This window comes from Acanthopagrus latus, chromosome 16, assembly GCF_904848185.1.
Source record: "Acanthopagrus latus isolate v.2019 chromosome 16, fAcaLat1.1, whole genome shotgun sequence".
NCBI classification, from domain to species: Eukaryota; Metazoa; Chordata; class Actinopteri; order Spariformes; family Sparidae; genus Acanthopagrus; species Acanthopagrus latus.
Genome location: NC_051054.1, coordinates 13,003,469 through 13,024,659, shown reverse-complemented (window position 1 = coordinate 13,024,659; position 21,191 = coordinate 13,003,469). Strand labels below are relative to the sequence as shown.

The 21,191-nt window shown below is 43.7% G+C and overlaps 1 protein-coding gene across 1 annotated transcript in view; it reads right to left on the bottom strand.

The window, feature by feature from the left end:
• mnat1 (MNAT1 component of CDK activating kinase) overlaps positions 1-21,191 on the bottom strand; it is a 33,287-nt gene that overhangs the window by 7,382 nt on the left and 4,714 nt on the right. The window contains exons 2-7 of the mRNA XM_037071119.1: positions 19,531-19,683; positions 19,070-19,143; positions 17,784-17,887; positions 17,511-17,651; positions 16,083-16,214; positions 5,442-5,563 (exon numbers count right to left, since the gene is read on the bottom strand). Of these exons, the coding sequence (XP_036927014.1) occupies positions 5,442-5,563; positions 16,083-16,214; positions 17,511-17,651; positions 17,784-17,887; positions 19,070-19,143; positions 19,531-19,683 (726 nt within the window). The remainder of the gene's footprint in view (positions 1-5,441; positions 5,564-16,082; positions 16,215-17,510; positions 17,652-17,783; positions 17,888-19,069; positions 19,144-19,530; positions 19,684-21,191) is intronic.

Sequence of the window (21,191 nt, the reverse complement as noted above, 5' to 3'; positions counted from 1 at the left end):
GAGGATCTCAGATATCTGAGAAACCAGGTTCAGCTTTAGTTTTTGGTTATGGTGGCAACCCCAAACTATTTGAGGGAAAGCCCTTCTGTTAAACAAGAGCCAAATAAACCATTTTCCCATAAATGGTACTATTTGGCAACGTCACGGAGTATTTTAATTAGCTGAATGAGAGACAAATATGTGCCTTGAGACATTATCTAATAGTAGTAAAAGTAGATCAAAGACTACTGCTCTTGAGGGAGTTCATCTGAGGTCATGCTAACCGGCGCCTCAGTCTCCAGCTCATAACTTCAAGCATCAAAGCTGTGGTGGTGGTGTGTGAGAGAGTGCGTGACTATTTGAGGCCAAGAATACGAGACCCGTCTCTCCACGGTGCCATCACTCTGCTCCTGTCAGTCTCAGCACTCTGACGTCCCGGTGCTGCACCTCATGTCCCTCGTGGTCAGTGACCTCTGATCCCTCCCCCCGGCCCTTCCAGGCCCGTCAGGCCCATCAGATGGATCTGCGCCCTGCAGGGATCACAGAACCTGGGATAACTGGAAAAGCTATTCATGGCCATTTTGCTAGAGATTCCCCTGGAGCGGCTGTTCTCTGCATATTGAGTGAAAAAGAAGAATATCACGGCTGACTTGCACTTTCATCACAGAGCGAGAGGGGAAAGCAGGGGAAGGAAAGAATGATTTGTATGCAATTTAAACCTCATATACTCTAATTTAGTGATGGCAGAAATGGCTTCAAGAGTACTCTATGGACCATGTTTAGTGGTCCTGCTAACTCCTGGAGCCAAATCCAGGGTCAGTGGTAGTGCTCTTGGCCAGCCAGGCCAGGGCTGGAAAGATGGAGAGCTCAGACCTGGAGTCAGGCCAACCAGGCAGGGAGAGGCTAGCAAAGCTGGCTGCCAGGAACTGAGGGTGCTGTGATGGCACCACTGACTATTCTAGATATCTCCCTCCCACCAAAGCACTTAACATGCAGTATAAGCCAACACACAAACAAACAAACAGATACACACTCCATTCATATAAACACGCAGACGCCAAGGGATGCTCGCAAAGCTGAAGAACACCGGCAGGAGGAGAGCATCACTCAAAGACCCATTAACCCCTGGCTCCAAACCAGAACAGTGAGCAGGCGTCCTTTAAGTACAAGTGGCTAGTATGATTCTGTGTGCGTGTGATTTATGTATTACTTCTGTAAGACTATGTGTACAAACATATGTCCATAAAAACAGTAACTTTATATGAATACTTTGGGGCAGTATCCAGGGAATGAAAACAAGTGGGTGTGCTTTGTGTTTTGAAGGTCACAGTTAACTACTCATCACTATTTAACCCTTTAGGTAGTTACTAGAGAAAGTGCTCTGAGGTCTACTTCCTCCTGCAGAGAAGTGCATCCCCAGGAGACGAGCTCCAGACTAAACACTCTGCACATTCAGCTGCTCCCCTTCACCCCGCCGACAAAAGACGATGCTTGACAAGAGCTCCCAGCAGAAAACCTCACTTTTTCCACCAATTATAGAAAGCAATGCAGAGTGGGGGAGGAGGCAAAACTTCATAATATTATACACACTGGCATTTGGCGCAGTGCATTGAGCAACCCCTGTCAGAGAGAGATGGGCTAATTTCGGGGCGACCGGTGCCAACACAAACAACTGTTCTGGCTAGCTTTCATTGTCAGCACTTGAGGTTTTTGTCGAATTTTTCAACGCTCCGCAGCCAATTTCTCTTTCCCCTATTTTTCCCCCCGTATGATTTGTCCTTGTCCAACATCCCAGTCAGTCTTTCATCGCCTACGCAGCCAGAGCTTAAAAAGCATTCTTGGAGAAAACAAATTCAAACCCAGATGCTCATCCTAACACACAAACAAAAATAAAAATGGAACGTATATTTGTCTTCTAGGTCTTCAGTGTGCTCTTAAACACGGACCCGTCTGACTTTAATGCATGACTTCTTCATTGGTGCTGTAAGTTTATATGTATGCAAGTGATTCCATTCAGGTTATGTCCATCAGCAGGCGCAGGGACAGCGTCAGAAGGCGGGAGTTAAAACAGCTACCGCTTCGGTCTCTCTGCGCTGAGATTCATATCGCAGCCATGTCAACGTAAACATCATATGTTTCTGTTTGTGCCTCCAAAGCAGTATTTACTTCTACTTTGATTTTGTTTATTAAATGCTTTTACTGTTCAACATAAAAGCAAGGAGCCATGGCAGGACATTTGGAGCACAGGCTGTAATGTTACATTTATAGTCAAACTCATAATTCTTACGGCTCACGCATGGTTCTGGGTATGTGCCAGTCAATGAGATGGACAGCTCTTTACTGCTATTATAGAAACTTCACACAGTCGGGGTCTTATCCTCTGTGGCAAATCATACGCACCTATGCACATCAGGGGAGGAGCATTCTGTTATGTGTGTGTGTGTGTGTGTGTGTGTGTGTGCGTGTGTGTGTGTGTGTGTGTGAAGGGGACGATAGATGTTGAGGTGGAAGCTGAATGGGCACTTTTGGAGGCCCCTGTTGCCTGAACATGCTGCCTTTACTCTGCTCTAGTATTGAGGCAGCTGTCTTTAATATAAGCGCTCAGCTCAGCCCATATTTATTCAGGTACAGCTGACAGAGAGGCAGAGACAGTGAAAGAGGCGTGGCCCTTCTTTTTCCTGGCAGCCGTGCAGCACTCCTGCGGTTTTTTGGGGGGCAAAGGGACAAGGCGAAAAAGACAGAGACAGAGGGAGAAGGAGAGCGGCAAACAAGTAAAAGACTGAGTTGAAGTAAAAAAGCACGGCTCCAGTCAGTCCTGTGTTGACTGGACATCCTGTGCAAGAGACCAGCCCCAGAGGCCCCTGGGGGCCACCAGGGAGGGGGTGTGTGAGCTCAACTCTCCAGTCTCACTTGATGACTGTGTCCAAGACAAATCACCAATGGTGCTGCTGTCACCGTGGGCCTTGACCAAGACAAACAGCCCTGTTTTAAAATAAGTACCTGCCCCCTCGCAGCCCCTTTCACCTCATCCACACTCAGGCACATCCATATCTCCTCACACATTCAGCCACATTCCCTTCACAGGTCATAGACCCATGGCTGTAGTCCAGTGTCTACACCTGGGGACTCACTTTTCACCCTCTCAATGCTGTCTGCATTCTCTCCCCATTGCACACACACTTGTGAATATTTACCACATCACACACGTTCCATTGTGGCCAAAATGCTAGGACTGCAATAACGAGGGTGAGCGTGAGTGTGTATGACACGAAATGTGCAGCAGGTTTGAGGGACACCGTCTGTATGCATGCGTATGTGTATCTGAGCCTGCATGCATGCACAAAACCTCAAACTTAAGCTGAATCACAAACTGCCAACTGCGCAGAAGTGTCAGCACTATTCCTTGCTTTTACTTAACAGCACATTGCATCTTGGGAGTTGTGGTTTGTCTGAGGGGGCCTGTCTGTGTCGCTGCCTGCGGCCTGCACCAGTGGGACTGGTGTTCCTCACTGAACTGAACCTCATTTATCTCTGTGGCAGAGCCCTTCCTCTCCAGCATAGGTCCTCCTGGACCCCTGAACTGCTGACACTGACCCCCCCCTCTCCCCTCCTCTTCTCTCCCCCTCCTCTGAGCTCCAGCATGCGGCAAAAATTGTGAGATGTGTTTCATCTGCATATTGATCAGCCTGGCCAAAAGAAGTAGGACCTCAGCACTTCACTGAATACATAATGTAAATAAGTACCAGTTATTCTGCTTAAACTCTCACACAAATCCTTTAAGGAGAACGTTTCACCTTAAGTAGGTGATTTTCCAGGTAATTAGGGAAAAGTAATTGTGCAACAAAACTCAATAGCGACTTTTGTTTGAAGAATTAAGAAAGAATAAACTAGAAATCCCTTGTCCTAAACATGCTGACATTATGTCCAAACACATCTCAGCCAATTGAAGGTTATTGTGAGGCTGAGGCAGTGCTGAAAGTCAATGAGCTCGCCCAAAAAGAATATGACCCCGTTTTGCTCCTGTCACCCAATAAAAGCAGGCCGTTCTCAGTGTGTGGGCAGGCTTTAGTGCCAGCCAGTTGCAGTGCAGATGGCTGGGCGCTGGGCTGTCTGATGGATCGCTTGCATTCGGCGAGGACTGGACCAATGGCGTCGTGGATTGATTGGCCCAAAGGGGCCGTCGGGGAAAGCACTTCCTGTGTGTGTTAATGGACACTCCTGCAGAGGCAGTGTGGCTGCTTGTGGCAGGGTGATGGTTGTTACTCTCTCTCCCTCTCTCTCCCAGCCTTCCTCCTCCTCCTCCTCCTCCTCCTCCTCCTCCTCATTTGCTTTCTCTCTCTCAGTTAATCAGAGGAGAGTCAAGTGAGGCGAGCCAGGCTTCCTAAGCAGACAGACTTTCCAGCATTTTTCCAACTCTACATCAAAATCTTTACAAAACACCACTTTAGCTTTGTGTAGAATTGCAAAACTCCACGATTAAAGGTAATCACACTTTATTTAACCCGTCCCTATGTTTCCAATGCTCTCCCAGAAAGGAACTGTAAATAGATTGCAAGATCCTTGGAAAGACTTTTATATTTGGTATTCGGTTGGTATATTTTTAAATTAATAAATCCTGATTAACTAATGTTAGTAGTGGAAGAAGTGTTTAGATCCTTTCCTTAAATAACACTATTAATACCACACTCAAGTACAAGTCCTGTAATCAAAAACGTACTTAAGTAAAAGTGTGTAGGTAACCAGCTAAATGTACTTTATGCTTCAACAGTAAGATGACACATCATGCAGTGTTTTACTGTTATCTGATGTTTAAGGTTTAATATTACAGCTGCATTTATGTGTATATTGCTCGTTACTTTTGTAGATGTTAAGGGTCAAGCTTTTTTTAACTACTTAATATACTGTTAGGTGTTTTATCTGCAGGGACGCATCTATAAGATATGATGGTAGCATCGCTGTCCTGTGAAAACCACATAAATCTAAAAGGAAATCTTTTCATTAAATCGGAAAAACAGCCTGTTAAATATCTGCCTCTGAGATGTAGTAAAGTGTAAAAAAATATGGAAGTACCTCAAAGACTTGTCCATAAGTAGAGGACTTGAGTAGATGTACTTCCTTTCGTTCCATTACAGACTAATATTGTGAATCATTTCATTGGAGGCTGGCTGAACTTTTACCTGACAGCAGTTCTTTCTGTAAAATTTCACTGGAAATCAACAGCTGCTTTTTTACTTTGTATTACTTAATATTCTCAACAGTCTCAGAACTTGTCTGTTTTCTCTCTAGCCTACTTGGCACCACACTATGCAGTTCTTTCCAAAGAGGAAATTATGGACCCATCATTGTTTATTTTTCTGTCACTAAACCTGACAAATCATCTCAAAGTGAAATTAAAATGCAGTGTATAGCCCCATCCCTGGCTAGAGCGAATGTGTGAACATGAGTGTGTAATAATTTTGTACCCGAGTCGGCCCAGCTGCTCCAGTTCAGGCACTTGAGGTCCAAACGTTTCGACTTGAAGAGGTTTGTAGTGGTACAGAACTTCCTCTATCTTGGGAACAGCCTGGAGAGACACTGTCTGACGCTAAAAACAAAAAGAAGACAGAGAGAGACGACATTCAATACAGGACAATAATCTCCATTGTATTAGTTTAGTATGAACGAGAAAATGGTTGGCTGTGGCACAACCAAGATGACACAAACGGAAAAAAAAATTGGAAATAGCTTAATGTCAATCAAACTGCACCTTTAACAACCACCAATTCTTGACCAACTGGTTTAGAAAAGGGAGTTTTGTCTGACGGCATTTTGATTTTTCCACAAACTGCTGCTCTGATGTAGAAACCTCACTGGGACAATGACTGAGCATGTTTTTTAATGTTCAACCACACTTTGTTGGCAACTATGACAGATGGAAGTCTGATTAAGAAGAAATTCATATCATGCTGGAGAACGGTGGTTGGGTTAACGAGGAAATGTGATTCCTGAAGTGTACATAGGAAAATTCTTATCTGCAAGGGCCTAAACTTACAATTACTGAGAAGTCTGTTGGGTATTTTTGAAACTGACTGATTGATTAATTAATTAGAAAATATTCAAGAAAATGAGAACAAAGACTCAAACTGATTCAAAATATTTGGCATTTAAAAGTTGAAAATATTAAATAGACTAAATCATCCTAGCTCTAACAGCTGCTATCAGTGCTATTATAAGAGTATAAAGAAAGTGTGGGTGAACCTGAATGTCACTGAAAGTAGGCAAATCCACAGAACTGTTACCTTACATAGGTTACACTGCAGAACCTCCAACAATCATAAAATCTGCACTGTCAAACTGCCAACTGTAGGCTGATTTATAAAAAAGTCTTGTTAGACACATAATACTCGAAGTTGAGATCTCAGCCGGGCTACGCTGTCTCCTAATGGTCTTGACCATAGTGATCGAGTGAGAAACCTGATACCTCTTAAGGACACTGTAGAATTATTCGAATTGGGGCTCTGCCATCAAAGGGGAATTTCCACAGAGTGTCACGCCACAGTGTTTTCTCCAGCATTAAAAGTAATGCGACTCAGAAGACGAGCCAGAGTCACGAAATAAACCTGGAATTAAAAAGATGATGTCTAAACAAACATGGACTATTCTATAGAGGAGCAGAGAATCTTAGAGACAAAGAAAAGATAAAACGATAAGGGAGAGAGCAAAGAAAAAAGAAGTGGGGGGAGTATAAACAACAGAGCACAGAGGGGAGCTGATGAAAACCAAACTAAACGAGTAACATGTGCCCCGCGGCCTCAGACTGCCCGCCCTCACACAGGCTTTGGCCCATGCAAGCGCGCCTACAGGGAAAGAACGCAGCCAACACTGAGCTGGAAGTTACAAAAGAACCAAGTGATGCACACTGAGACAGCAATAGATGCAGGGTTCCTTTGCCAAACATAACATAGTGGTAATTGGCCTGACTGGGCCAGCATGTAGGACAGTTCAACAGACAAAACAATAACCATCCACACTAGGAAAACTCATATTTCACTCTCACAATGTTGTATTAATTCAAATTTAGGATTTATTTTTGATGGACACTTTCATTTTCTTCAAAGTGCCTCCACAACTTCAACTTAAGCGTGCCAAGTTCTTCATGGTAGAAATTTGTCTCTTCAGAGATTTAACGCAGTTAATGCAGAATGATTTACTATTTAACATCTCTAGTTGCATCAGAACATTGTAGGCAATGTATCAGAGATTTATATGTCAGAACTGACAACTGAATTCACTGTATTGGCACAAAAATATAAGTTCCTGATTATTATTAGTATTTGATCTATAAACAGATTTTTCAGAAGATGTAATACATAACAATTTGTTTGTTAGGTTGGTTTGTTTTGTTAATTTTGATAGGGACAGGCATGTTAATGTCAGTCATCAGTGTAAAAATACAAAAATACACAACTAGGCATGGGACAATATGAAAATTTCACGTCACAATTATCCAACATAATTGTGATTCATGATATCACCCCAATTATCCTTAAAATATTCTTAAAACTTAAAATGGCACCAAAACATACTGGAAGTATTTTAACCTTGTTAATTTGGAACAAATTACATCACAGATAGAGTACACTCTCTCTTAAGTGAAAAACAACCGAATAATCTTTAAAGCAATCATAAACTTAAGGTTTTCCTGCACTGATAAGGGAAAAGTAAATGGTGGTAAGATCGTCGCCCTGTCGTTCTTTATTTTGGAATCAGTAGTATTTAGTCTTGAATCAACATCTATCAATACAGCAATTTAAAATTGCATATACTGTGATAAAGAGTTCATCCATGTCATGCGGTTTCATTTCCCAAAATGACACACAACTACCTTAACAGAACATGTCAGAACCTGCATTCAGCCATGGCTTACACATGCAGGTGGCCTTATATTGACAGCAAGTGTGAGTGGGTTTTTCCAGTGAAGAAATAGAGAGATGAGCTCAAACTTACACAAGAAGTCTTTTGGCAAGACTTGTTTACCTGGTAAAATAGTATGCATTGTTCTTTTCTATGATTCAGTGATTCACTTGCATGTAATGATTCAAATAATATCAGTATCATCAAAGTCTTGCTCTGACATTTAACTGTGTTTGGTCACCTGCTGTATCCAAAATAATCTGAAAAAAAATAGCGAAACATCAAAATTAAATGCATTAGACTGAGACTGGTGAATACTTTTCGTTTAGAACACAAAACACTGGAAAAATGCTTCTCTGTGGTTCTCACTCCACCTTTAACCCCAAGGTGCCAGTGATCCCCCTATCCTGTCCCGTCCACTCATCCAACACAGTGGAGCCCCACCACAGCCTAATGAAACCCAGACCAACCAACCCAAACCCAGTCACTCTCCCTCACTTTCACACTCCTTCAGTCTCTCCATCCATCTTCTTTCGGACTTTCAGCACTGTTTAACTCCCCTGCTGCGCCAATCAAAGAGACGCACGGGGACGAAGGGGTAGAGGGAGAAGCAGAAGAAGAAAAAGTCTACAGTGGCGGAGTGGTGGAGAAAGAGAGCGGCAAATTGGGAGCTGCAGATAGCTAAAGGGCAGTAAATCTGATTTTTTTTTTTTTTTTAAACGACAGACAGAACAGAGCCAACCCCCAGTCTCGAGAAATTTCTGTTGCATTCCTCTGCAAGGGCACCTTGAATACTGGCAGAGACACATCATCACGAACAAACACAGCATAAGACATGCATACACAAGAACAGGCTCTGCTTTCCTGAATAGATTTCCTAAAATATGTGTAAATTATTGATTTATTGTGCTTTTAAACTGCTTTGATACAGGATACGCTGTCCATCAAACGCAGAGCGGTGCCCTCTCTGGCCTGCTCTGCCCTCCACCTAATAATAATGCTGAAATGTTCAATCATGAACTCATCACGTCCTATTAAAAGCTTGTGTGAATTACAACATGTGAATGAATGTTGTTTTCCAAATCCTCTAGTGAAGGAAAGGACCAGGAGGGGAGAGAGTGGGACCTCTAGCCAGGCCCAGCAGAGCAGAAACGTCTTAGGGACCAGGGGCCATTGGAACAACACCACTGAAAGAGCCAACACAAACATCTGCTTTTAACATCAAGGAGGCCCCATCTTACTACCTACACAACATTATGTGCGCCCTCGTGACGCTTTCAAGTTTGTGTATAACTGGTATTAAAGACTCGTATAATACCCCTGTGACACTAAAATGAAACTCTGGGGGCCATCAATCTTAATAAAACCGCAGGGGAGGATGATTTGAGGAAATCACCATCGCGCCAGAGCGAGTAGTCCTCCTTCTCCTGGTCTCATGATCCTCCTGCCCCAGGTCCAGATTGTGGTAGTGATCTACTACTACCAGCTTCAGTTTCTAGGTGTGGAACCATCCTTAAAGGTCAAGCAAAGCCGACACTCGTGCCCGTCCTCATGTCGGCAGTGGGGACAGGTGTGCTGGCTTGCAAAACTGTGAAGCACTCTACGCCTCCGGGAGGAGGAGAGGGCCCGAATTCAGCTTGTGATGTGCCGTCACGTTACACGTTACTTAACTGTCTGCTGTCCATATTAACAGAACCATCTGGGAAAGCAACAGGGTTAACCCATCTGACAGAGTGATATGGCAGACATTTGGTGTGACTTTTATGGGACAGGGGTCTCATAAAAGTCACATTACTTTCAAGGTATGAGAGGTCTGCTCCCTGAGGTATGGCGCAGAGTGCACCTAAGTCCACATTAAAAACACGAATGGGTAGTCTGAGGTGCTGCTAGACATTGAAAGAAATGTATTAACAACTTTTTTTTTAATTAATTCTTAACACTTACCTAATATAGAATAATTGCAATATGATTTACTTGGCCATACTGCGATATCACCAATATTTTTAATGAATTGTGCAGTCCTATTTTTATAGATGCTTTAACCCCACACTGTTTTTTTATTTTATTACACCAACAATCATCGAGTATTACTTCAATATTACTACAGAGTTGTCCCAATACTGGAAATTTCTAACTTAGACACATTACTCTGAAAAACACTCATATTCAATACCACAAGTACACCACAACATTGAGATATATTCACTTAGATTTTTGTTAAAAGATTAATATAACAAAGCTTGTGTACTGTCTGTAAAGAACAGCATCTCTGTTCATTTACCGCTGAAGGAGGCGGGGTTATGTAGGGACTCAGCTGTGCACATGTCTACTCGCTGTCGAAGAAGAGAGTGATAAATCGCAGCCAGTACTGGTGTAACGATACCACAGAAATTAGTATTGAAACGGTTTCAAATTTTCAGAAAAGATACGTATTGCTATTTGATATTTTTGACAACACTATTCTACTACTACTTCTATGCTCTTGCCATTTGAATTTTCATTTTAAGAAGATAAGAAGTACTATTTGGTCGAGGAAAAGGTGATCACAATGCCATGTTTTGATCCAATGCTCATCGTTCAACGGCTCCAGTCATGGGTCACCACTAAGAATGCCAGCAGAAACACGTGCTGCACACACACTGCACGATCATCAGCTCTCTCCTGGCCCCCCATCTCTCCTGACTTTGCAGCTCAGCAGGACACATCAAGGTCGCTGAGAGACTAACCTCTCCATCAGCACCTCCCCACCACATTCACATATATATACACAAACACACACACACACAAACAAACAGACTTGCTTGACTCCTAAAAGGTTTGGGGAGTCACCACTAGCTGAAGCAGAGCTCCAGAGGCAATGAGGCCCTTGTCACTAATGTATAAAAGTGACAGTGGGAGCCATGGAAAGGTAAACAGTGGCAGGGATTGTATAAGGGATACAATTAATATGGCTAGTTAGGGGCCAGCCTAGTGCCAGCCCATCCTGAGGCCTCACTTCCACCTTCTGCCCTGGCACTGCCAGTGCTTCTGTATGGATAAAGAGCTTTGGGCTGCCCACTGGCCCACTGAGCAGCAAGTAGCAAGTGTAAAAGCTGCTGCCCACTCAGTGCCTCCCCTCGCCTTACAAGTTTAAATATAACTGCCTGACCAGTGGCAGCTGCCCCAGCGTAAAGCCCCTAAAGCTGACAACTACTTTTTTTTCCGCGGGACTGGGCTGGCCTGTCCATGGGCAAGGGTTGCTGAGGCCAACCTAAACAGGGCCAAGCCAGCGGCAGGGGCAGAGGTGTGAATGCCCACATGTGCTGGTGCCAATCAGGGCTGGCAGGTTCTCTTTACCCCTTGAGCTGACCCCTGCCCCCAGCTATCAAACTAAATGCCAGCAATCCAATAAAAAGTAAAAAGGCAAAGTGTAAAGAGTTACACCCGATACCCATAAAATCCGCCATGATGATTTACACGCCAAAATGTACAAACAGCTAGACATTTACATAAATGACAACACAAATATCTGCCAGAAGGGTGTAAATAAAGGAAATGAAAATAACACTGAAGATGGTGAAAGAGTGAGTGGGTGTTGGGGGAGTACACAGCAACAGCCTCCAAGGCAAAACAGGTTAGGCCAGTCTGCCAGAGTAAAGGAAAGCAGCGCTGAACCTGTGCTGACGATTACGTCTACCGAGCAGAGGTCACTGTAGAGGACAACTTAACCGAGTAAATCAGGCCTGAGCAAACAAGTTCACAGCATGAGTGTGTGAGCGTGAATGTGTGCACTTGTGTCAGTGTTTTCTGTGGTAGTCGGATCCCACTGCCTAAGTGTAGAATGGAATAAAGCCAGAGAGAACCCAGGGTTATTTCTGCCAGCTACACATCTATGTTTAGGGATAAACTTTCCACCCACATTTGTCTGTGTGAGTTGCACTTTGTTTATCTGTGCCTGCTGCTTTCATTAGGTGCCCATGCCGGCCTCGTCAGGTATGTCAGCTGCTCCTGCCGCCTGTGAGGAGTGGATCTGGCCCCAGCATTGCTGGAACCTTGGACCTTTCATTTAAGATGGCGCTGAAAGCTGCTCCAAGGTGGAGAGATTCCCCATCGGTCAACCGCTTGCAGGAATGGGACACTGTAGCAGCTGAGGACAATCCCCAACCTCACACAAACTCTCATAATACCTTCACACAAACAAACACAGCAACTACGCTTAAATACTGATTAAAAACTAATAACACACAATTAGTCATGCAATGCTTAAATCAAATATAATTTACAGTCAGTGATCAACTCAGGTCCATGTTTTCCTCTGAGCAGGTACCAAGCCTTATGGCACTAAAGTTGGTCTTATGTGTCAGACAACAACAAGCAACCTGTTTAAACAGTGAATAGTGGCCTCCCTCCCACACAGAGTCTCTTTTGATATCAGCGGACGTCTATTTTAGAAAGACACTTTATTCTTCAAAGGATGTTTACTCAGACTGGGTATGGGGAGTGTGCATTTGCGTGTATGTGTGTGTGTGCACGCATCCGCTCACGAGTACGTGTGTCTGGGTTCAATAGAATGCCTACAAAGTGAGGGATTACTGAGTGATCGCAGACCATTCCTGAGGCAAGACCAGGCCCATCCCACCTCACATCACACCTGGACCGACACTACTTTCCCTCAGGATCGGCTAAATTTCCTCAAGCATCCATTCAACAGCAAGTTAACACACAACTGCAATAGCTGGGATCAGGGCTGGAGTCCCCTTCACCTACTCCTGGAAGATCACCCGGGCAAAGAGTAGTGCCAGAATGGCTGAGATGTTCCCTTGCATGTTCCCAGTAAACAACATGACACAGCTAGAGGCGACATTAGATCACTCTTTAAATAAAGACTGCAGTCATTGGGAAGCTGATGAAGAATTGGCATCCTCACATTCCACGGACATGTCATTCCACCATTGATGGCTCACCTTGGCCCAGGGTGAAGCAGCTGGCTGAAGTGCTGGTGGGGCAGGTGGTGGTGGGAGTGGGTGGGGGTTGTTAGGGACACTGTGAATTTCTGCCTGTGACTGGTGAACTTGCACATCACCAATAACATCCAGATGAGAAAACAAAAGGGTCATGAATCAGCCTCCTGCCCATTCATCACTGTCACACATGGTTTCTCCTTTGTGTACATGCTTCACAACAAAGTATCCACACTGAGGCCTCTACTGAGGCTCATTATGAGTGTTCAGTTATTTGTTAAGTGGAAACTGTCATCCCAATTTCCCAAAAAACTAAAGTGGAATTGCCAAATTGCTTGTTTTTCCTGACCAATAGTAAAAAACAAAAACAAATGATCAACAAACTGAACAAACTAGTGAGTGTTTGTCATGGAAGTCTGAAGAGGAGCATTACTTCTGGCAGGGCTAATAAACTGCACTTAAAGGGAGTAACAGTGTGCTGACTTTTATCATGCTTTTCATGTCTGGCCAAGTGGGGGGAGGTCCACCTCAAGTGAGCCTGGGGCAAAGCTGTTGCTAACTTATGGCTAAACTCATTCAATTCAGTCAGTGGGTTGCAGACAAGACAAGGCTTCACTTGAGTCTTGAGGAGTTGTAGCAATTATTTGCCAACAAATAGCCTAAACTGTGGATCCACTGCAGTGCTAACTCACCTCTATAACATTGTCATAACCCTCTTAGTCACCATAGGTAAAGGGGGTCTGACACCAATAGCAGGTGACCAAATGAAATGTGCCTTTACCTTGAATAAGATTTCAGTTTTCTCTAGTTTTGAACATTGTTGGAAACATGTTACATAATTTAAGTACACAGCATAACAAAATGTAAAACAAAAGTTAAGTCATTTTCAGACATTTTAATGCTGAAATGATATGTTTAATCTTATATGTATAGTTTATATTTCAGCACTAAGTAATACTGATATTGTCAATAGAGGGAAAAAACAAAAATCAGCTTCAGTGCAGATACAAACATATGGTTAAAATGTGGCCCAGTTTTAGAAATGTGCTTTTACATTTGCCTCCCCTAATTTCTGCTTAGAAAAACTGAAACCCTGCTTGGAACAAGGGACCACAACCTAGCAGATAAATGAATTCCAGCAATCTGCAGGAATCCACCGCTCTGTGCTGAAACCCCACCAAGTCAAACAGGAGTCATTCTTATGGACTCTGAGGTGAAGGGAAATCCAAACCCACACATTCCCCCGACTCAAGTCTCTCAGTCCAAAACACAGCAGATGCATGGCGAGAGTTCTGCTCCACCAACAGGAGCTCAGGGACGGGAGGATGAAGAGAAATGGGAAGAAAGAAGCGAGGAAAAACAGCCACAGAAGAAGCCAAGAGCAACATAATCATGCTGTTTCTCTCTCCATCAGCAAGTTTAACTTCATGCTGTATATCAACGGGGTGAGAGTCAGAGCACCACATCCTACATTTGGATCAATTCAATGCTTTTCCACTGGTTGTGGATGAGAACGTTGTCTGTTCGGGGTTTAATGAGTAAATTAGTGTTTTTGTAAAGTCTCTGATTGTCGCTGTGTCAGATAATTTAACCAAGAGCTTTCAAAGAGCTACGCCAGTGGAAAACACATTAAAATTGGCAGGCTAGGCAAATAAAGATGGGAAGAGAGAGAGTTTGTTTGTACCCGAGTATGTCAAAACTCCACCTTGAGCCTAGGTGAGCACTAAGCAGATACCTCTCCCACGCACCACTGAACTGTGGGAAGACAACCATGTCTCATGAGGGTTGTTGGGTAGGGGGTGGGGGTGATGACACAGCCTATCTCATCTCAGTAAAATGAAAATAAACTACTGAAAACCTGAACGACAGCCAAATGGAAGGTCTCTCCAGACACGGTGAGCACAAAGCTTGCTAGCTCAGAGCAACCAGAGCCCTGAGCCCACATGCTCCCTCTGTGGGTCCCACTATTCGCCCTGAGGAATGTGATGACATGACTGAAGGAGTGAGGGCCGGTTCCCACAATGAAGAGGCACCACACACCGAGGAACATCCTCCCTTTGAAGGTTCTGACTGTTATCATCACTCTATCGCCAACAAACACGCCACATGAAGTTTAAATTAGCATTGAACTAAAGTCACACCAAGGCCATGACTGTACAGACCCACCTGTCCACCAGTGGATAGAGGTATACAACCCTGTGAACTTAACCTGCATGGGCTCATTGTAAATCTAGTAGCCATTTGTTATTTATGGTACATATAGCTTCTTTAAGCTCTCTTCTTACACTGTGCTCAACCTGCTTTCACCTGAAGCAGGATAGCCCAGTTTGACAGAGGGGACTCATTCAAATGCATAAGGGGGCTACATTTTTTGTACATGACCTGTTAATGCAGTGACGGTTTTAATACAGAGGATCTGCAAAAAAAATTGATTGTTCAAAATTGGGAGAAAAAAGTCATTTATAGCCAAACGTTTGCACATTAATTGTAGATAAATATAATATATAAACTGTACTCAGAATGTTTATTCCAAGATTGTCACAGCGAACAATTTAATGCTGCCCTAATAACTTTCCCCTGTTGTTACATTCTAACTAATAGGTTCTGATCATAGCATTGTTTTCAGTCTGAAAGGCCACTAAAAAAACAAAAGCAGCCATATCCTCTGCAACCGATAGCATTTATTGTGAAATCAAACCTCAGAAAACACCTGGCACCAAGTTTTTGCTTTACAGTTTGTTTGTGCACAAAACTGCATAATGCCTTGTCATCCACTGGATAGTTGATACCCTGGCTAGAACTGGTTTTCCGACTGGTTGTACCTGAATATGGTCAACTCAACTTCCAACTTCCAAGCTAGATGTAATGCCCAAGAGTTGCCCAGTGGTGCAACTTTAGGAGGCGGAGAGAGCCTTAAACTTCGACTTCATTCAAATTTCCTCTGACAAACAGAATCAACAATTAGTCAAGGTTGCTTTGAAACCCTCAGAAATCAGAAGCACAGTTGTCTTAACAAGTACTTTAAACAAAAAGGAGGAAAAGTTGATCGTAGCAGCTGACGACTTCCCCGTTCAATATGGTAAACCTTCAACGACCTATTGGGACTTGATTAAGAAAACTCATGTATGGAATCACATCACTTGGGAAATGCACTACTTCAATGTGTGCTTGTTTAGTGACATAGGGAGAAAATAGCTGACACAAGAAGAAGGGAGCCTGTATCATTAAATCTGTAGGTAAAAGCTAACTTGCCTAAAGCGTTGCACTCACCATATGGATTCCAGTCGAAAACAGATTTGTAGGTTTGACCACTTTGTTCTGATGCTCTATCTCACTCTCCAGCTGAGCAGCACGGACTTTGTGTTGGGCGAGCAAGATGGTGGCAGGAAGTTGAGACTGCTCCTGGAGAAACAAATGGGATTTTGGGATTGATGATAATGTCAATGTTAGGTGCGTGAAACATGCAACAAAGTGCTTCATCAGGGATCCTTCTGCTCAGCAAAAACTGCTCACACCTGTACATATTGTGAACTTGTCCCTGCACGAGTGTTGTATGCTGAAAAACGATGAGAACACAGGCAGTCAGCCCCCCCACCCACCCACACAGATATTCCTGTCTAACTGGATAACCATCAGCATAGGGTTATTTTAGGCTAGCTGCCACATTATTGATGCAAGCCATATTCACAAAACTGTGGCACTGCAGGGGACGCTGCTTCAAGTGCAATGCGCCGCCTTCACCTCCATTAAATGCAAGGTCGGACGTTTCAATTTCTCCAGTGGAGTGTTGCCAAGCACAGAGGTCTAAAAACACAAGCTTGGACACGTTGTGCACTGGAGAGGGAGGACATTTTTGATGGGGTGGACAGCAATGGGCAGACTAGAGGTGTCTTAGCATTAAACAATAAACCAAAAGAGATTTAATGGCTTCCAACACTCATAAGTCCCAGTCTGACTGTGAAAATAAACCACTTTCACTTATGTGAGTTGAAGGATAGGCACTTGTGCGAATTTATTTGCTTTCTTTGGATGACATCACACGCTAAACATGCTTCTCATTTCACGATGAACCCAGAGGAAAAAAGTTAAGAAACTCAGGAAAATAACAAAACTTACCTGCAGATAAATAATGTGAATTCAATGTCTCTAATCGATGAGATCAATAATCAAAAGGAGCATAAGGAGCTTGAGTTTGAACAAACAGCAACAATGAATCAAAATGTATGTGTTGGTGTGTGAGGCCGTGCATGTGTGAGAGAAGGGTTGTACAGATGTCCGAGCTCAGGACAGTTCCCTGAGGGGGGTGAGAGCTCATCTCATCTGCCTACAGTCAACAGGCCCTGTGCCTTAAACAAACAAACACACAGCTTAGCATGCTATCTGTGATGGTCCTTCAGCAGCCTGCTCTGCAGGAACAATCACTTCCAAAGCCCACAGCTCAACACAATGGAGCCAAGAGGCTTTGGAATCACAGAATGACAACAATGCAGCCTGCAGCACAATGACTGGTAATAAGCTCTTAATGATCTCACAGCCATGAACCCTCAGGCTGAGGGTGTGTGTGTGTGTGTGTGTGTGTGTGTGTGTGTGTGTGTGTGTGTGTGTGTGTGTGTGTATCTGACATGAAACGCCAGTCATGATGTGACTGCTCTGGAGCTATGTGGATACAAACACACAAGCAACATGTGTGAAACTCACCAGTTCATCCAGCAGAGCCTGCTTGTTCTTCCTCTTGGCCTGCAGCTGCCTCTTCTCCTCCTGCAGCACCTCCAGTCTCCGCTGCTCGTTGCCCTGCTGCTCGAGCAACAGGAGCTCCTCCAGCTCCTCCTGTTCTCGTGTCTGAGGAGCGGGAAAACAGAGAAAAGGGATGTTGCATGTACTCACTTCACAACTTTCAGTACAGTGTAGTACCAATTTATCACCATTAATAAAAGCATTCTGCATGTGTGGGAAAATACATTTGGTACATACAAGTTTCGCCTTGTTCTTCTGGATGATATCTCTGTTCTCCCTCTGGTACTGCTCCATCCTCAGCTTGGTGTTTTCCACATCAATGTTGTTTGTAAGGTTATACACTACACAGAGAGGACACAGACCAGCATTAAGGGACCAGTAAACTCCATCAGAAGTGCTTGTCACATGGTTGGAAAATTTCAGGAACATTTCCGACACCAGAATGGGGATTTAAGTCCTCACATTTCTGTAACTTTCCATAACAGACGATCAAACATTGACACTCACTTTAGCCAGACCAGCTGTTTTGAGGTGAGACAGGAGCGAGCAACTGAAATTCTCCCTAAGCTCTCTTTCTTGTTCCTTTATTATTCTCTCATTTTTGACAAGTGCAACACTATGTATTTCTACCAGGAGAGACTGTTCAAAATATGGGTCCAACCTTCTCTATATGAGTAGTATGCCCCTGGCCCTTAAAACCTCCTCAACCCCAGAGACCTTTTTGTGGGCCCATCATCAAGAAAATCGCTGTTCAAACCCACAGTGCTATCATTTTCAATTATAGTCAGGATCTGGAGCTCCAGAGATAACCAATAGAAAGACAGGAAACAATATGACTAGATGGAATAGGCCTTAAAAAATGTCATCCGGTTATTCAGTACTACTCTCAACATAAGAGAGATACAGTAGCCTTTCACTGACACACTGGAATGAAAGAATACACAATAATGTATACTGTGGTTGGTATGTGTGAAGGTGTGAAGAATTTTTTGGGTTTATAAGGCTAAAAAACTAATGATGCAAATCTATGACGTAGACCACAGGAGCTGTTTAGCCTTCTGTCAGTGGCTTAAAAGCCATCAGTGTATTTCAGGAATTAGATACTTGACATTCACATTGGTGCCTGTCCTTCCTGGCCTCACCCTCAATGTCCCATTTGTCCAATACAATTTACATCGGGATGACATCACACACTTTTCTAAGCTTTTCTAAGCTCTGGGAACGTTTCGTGAATTCTACAATTTTGTGGTTTTAAATTATTATTTCAAAGAGAGACAGATGTACTGAAAAACTAAAAATGCTTTTTGGGTTGCAGCATATCCAGCTCTCTTAAAGGTCCATCGTGGGTCATCACTCAGACATGTTAGCACCGGCAGAGCTATTCCCTGATCCATACCCCCGGCTGGCACTAATGCCTGTAAAACATCCCCCTGTGCAGCCAGAGGCAGGGAGAAATCATTGCACTTCTAAGCATCCCTTTTGCCCTCTGTTTCAGCCTGGAGCCTCCAAGCTGGTGCTCCTACCTATGTCCTCCACTTGCTCCAGATAGTCATTATAGTCTCTGAGGCTGGAGAAGTCAACATCCCTCTTGTTGTAGCTGCAAAGAAAGAACAGAATGGCTGAAACAAATAGTAAAACCCGATGAAAGCAAATATGCGCTGACATTAATAGCCTCCATTAAATCAACCGTTTTATAATACCATGTCTGCATGCTGCCTAATAGACACACATTAGATGTCAATTAAGGGGCTATTAAAGAACAGATGAGAGGGAGAGAGGGAAGGCAGGGAGGGGCTGAGAAGTAAAAACCTGGCAGGGAAAAAGCCTTCCCGTTTGAGCCCCCCCTGGGGAGACTCATTGTCTACAAAACAAACAGTGTAATGAGAAAGACAAAGGTGGCTTAAGAAGTGGGAGGAGGCACGGGATGACACATAAACACGCAGAGCCGCACCCCTCCTGGTCCAGGTTCATCCCCCTCACTCACATCTTCAGGACCTTCTTGCGAATCTCCACCTCCTTGTCTACGGTCGGGTCTTCGAAGAGCTGCACTCGGAAGTTGCTCTTCCTCAGGGGCGTGTCGCACTGCACGCAGTTACCTGAGCCACGCACGAACAGCATCTCCACACAGTTCTCGCATCTGCATGGGAAAGACGGCGACAAAGCAGAACATGCCTTTAAGCTGAGGTGGATGTTTCCAGAGGTGACCCAAGCATAAGAGTCAGTGGGTGTCATGTGTGGGTGTATGTGGCTGCCGCAAACACAATTTTCCTTACAGAAAAGCAAATCTGTGCTTCTTCTATGTCTGTAAGTTACCATGAGGCGCAGTGGGTGATAATGGGGCACATGAATATTTCCTCTAAGTGCTCAAAGATGGCTGGAATTATGATTGGAATGTCGATTAGGCTGCCTCCAACGCTCAGACAAGAGGAAATTAGTCTGACACCCCATCAGTGGAGTGTCTGTCTGCACTGGAAAAACATTTGCTTTATTGTTATTTCAACAAACCTCAGTCATTCTGCTACGCTGCATAATATGATAAATCCAGCTCAGTAATTCACTGTGTAGTCTATCATTATAATAATGGACTAGGTCTTACGTTATTTGGGAAAAGCAAAGAAATACAGACAGCAATTGTACTGTTATGCATATTCCTTACTTCAAAAAGCATTTTAAAATGAGCTGAAAATTGTGCTTGAGGCTTTAATCTATATTATATATGTAAAGACATTACACATGCAATCCCCTAATTTCTCTCTTTTCTGCCAAAAAATTTGACATTATCATTCCTGACATGGTGCTTAGATGAAAGGAAGATGCATTATGGACAAGTTTAAGCCACGTTTTAAAATACCATGGAAATGTAGGCAATTATTGATCAAAGTATCAACTGTAAATCTGTTTAATGGTTATGATTACTTTCCAAGACAAAATATGTAGCAGTACAGCGCAGTCATGATGACTTTTTCAGATGGGTCCTCATATAAGCGCCCATGAATCACAATTCTGTTCAGTAAAGCGCGCAACCCTCGAAGCCGTCACCAATCCTGAAACACGCACCAGAGGATGCTGGACAATTTTCAGGTAAAGTCCAGGTTCAAACATGAAGGTTTACTTCATGCACCATAGCGACGTGACTCCAATCGCAACTGGCAGACCGACCCGAGGGCACAAGCCTGAGCTTAGCCATCAATCACACCTTCATGCAGGTAGGCGTTTACCCATCAGTCACACTCAACGGAGGAGTAGATGCTGAAGACAATGGGAATGTTCCTAAATCTCCCCTGATGGGTTGGAGGGCCTGGATAAACGTTTGCACAGTACACTCTTTTAATTAAGTCTCAGTGGAGCTTTATTTCCACAGGAATTCACCTTCCTGCTTGTGAATCACCTTCACAAAAATGAACAACATCTGGTTTCCAATCTGCTTTTGACAGTTTTTATAATAAAATATAGCAAGTTGATGAGAAAAGGCCAGATTTTTCACCATACGTCACTGATGGTATGGTTGAGTCATTTCTTCCCAATGTCAAAGCCTGGGCTTCAGACAGTGGTGTGTAGTCAAAAAGCTCTCCGGGGGATGGAGCCTATTAGAACAATCATGGCCGAGTCATCATGCAAGACATTTTGCTTCATCAGCAGGATTGA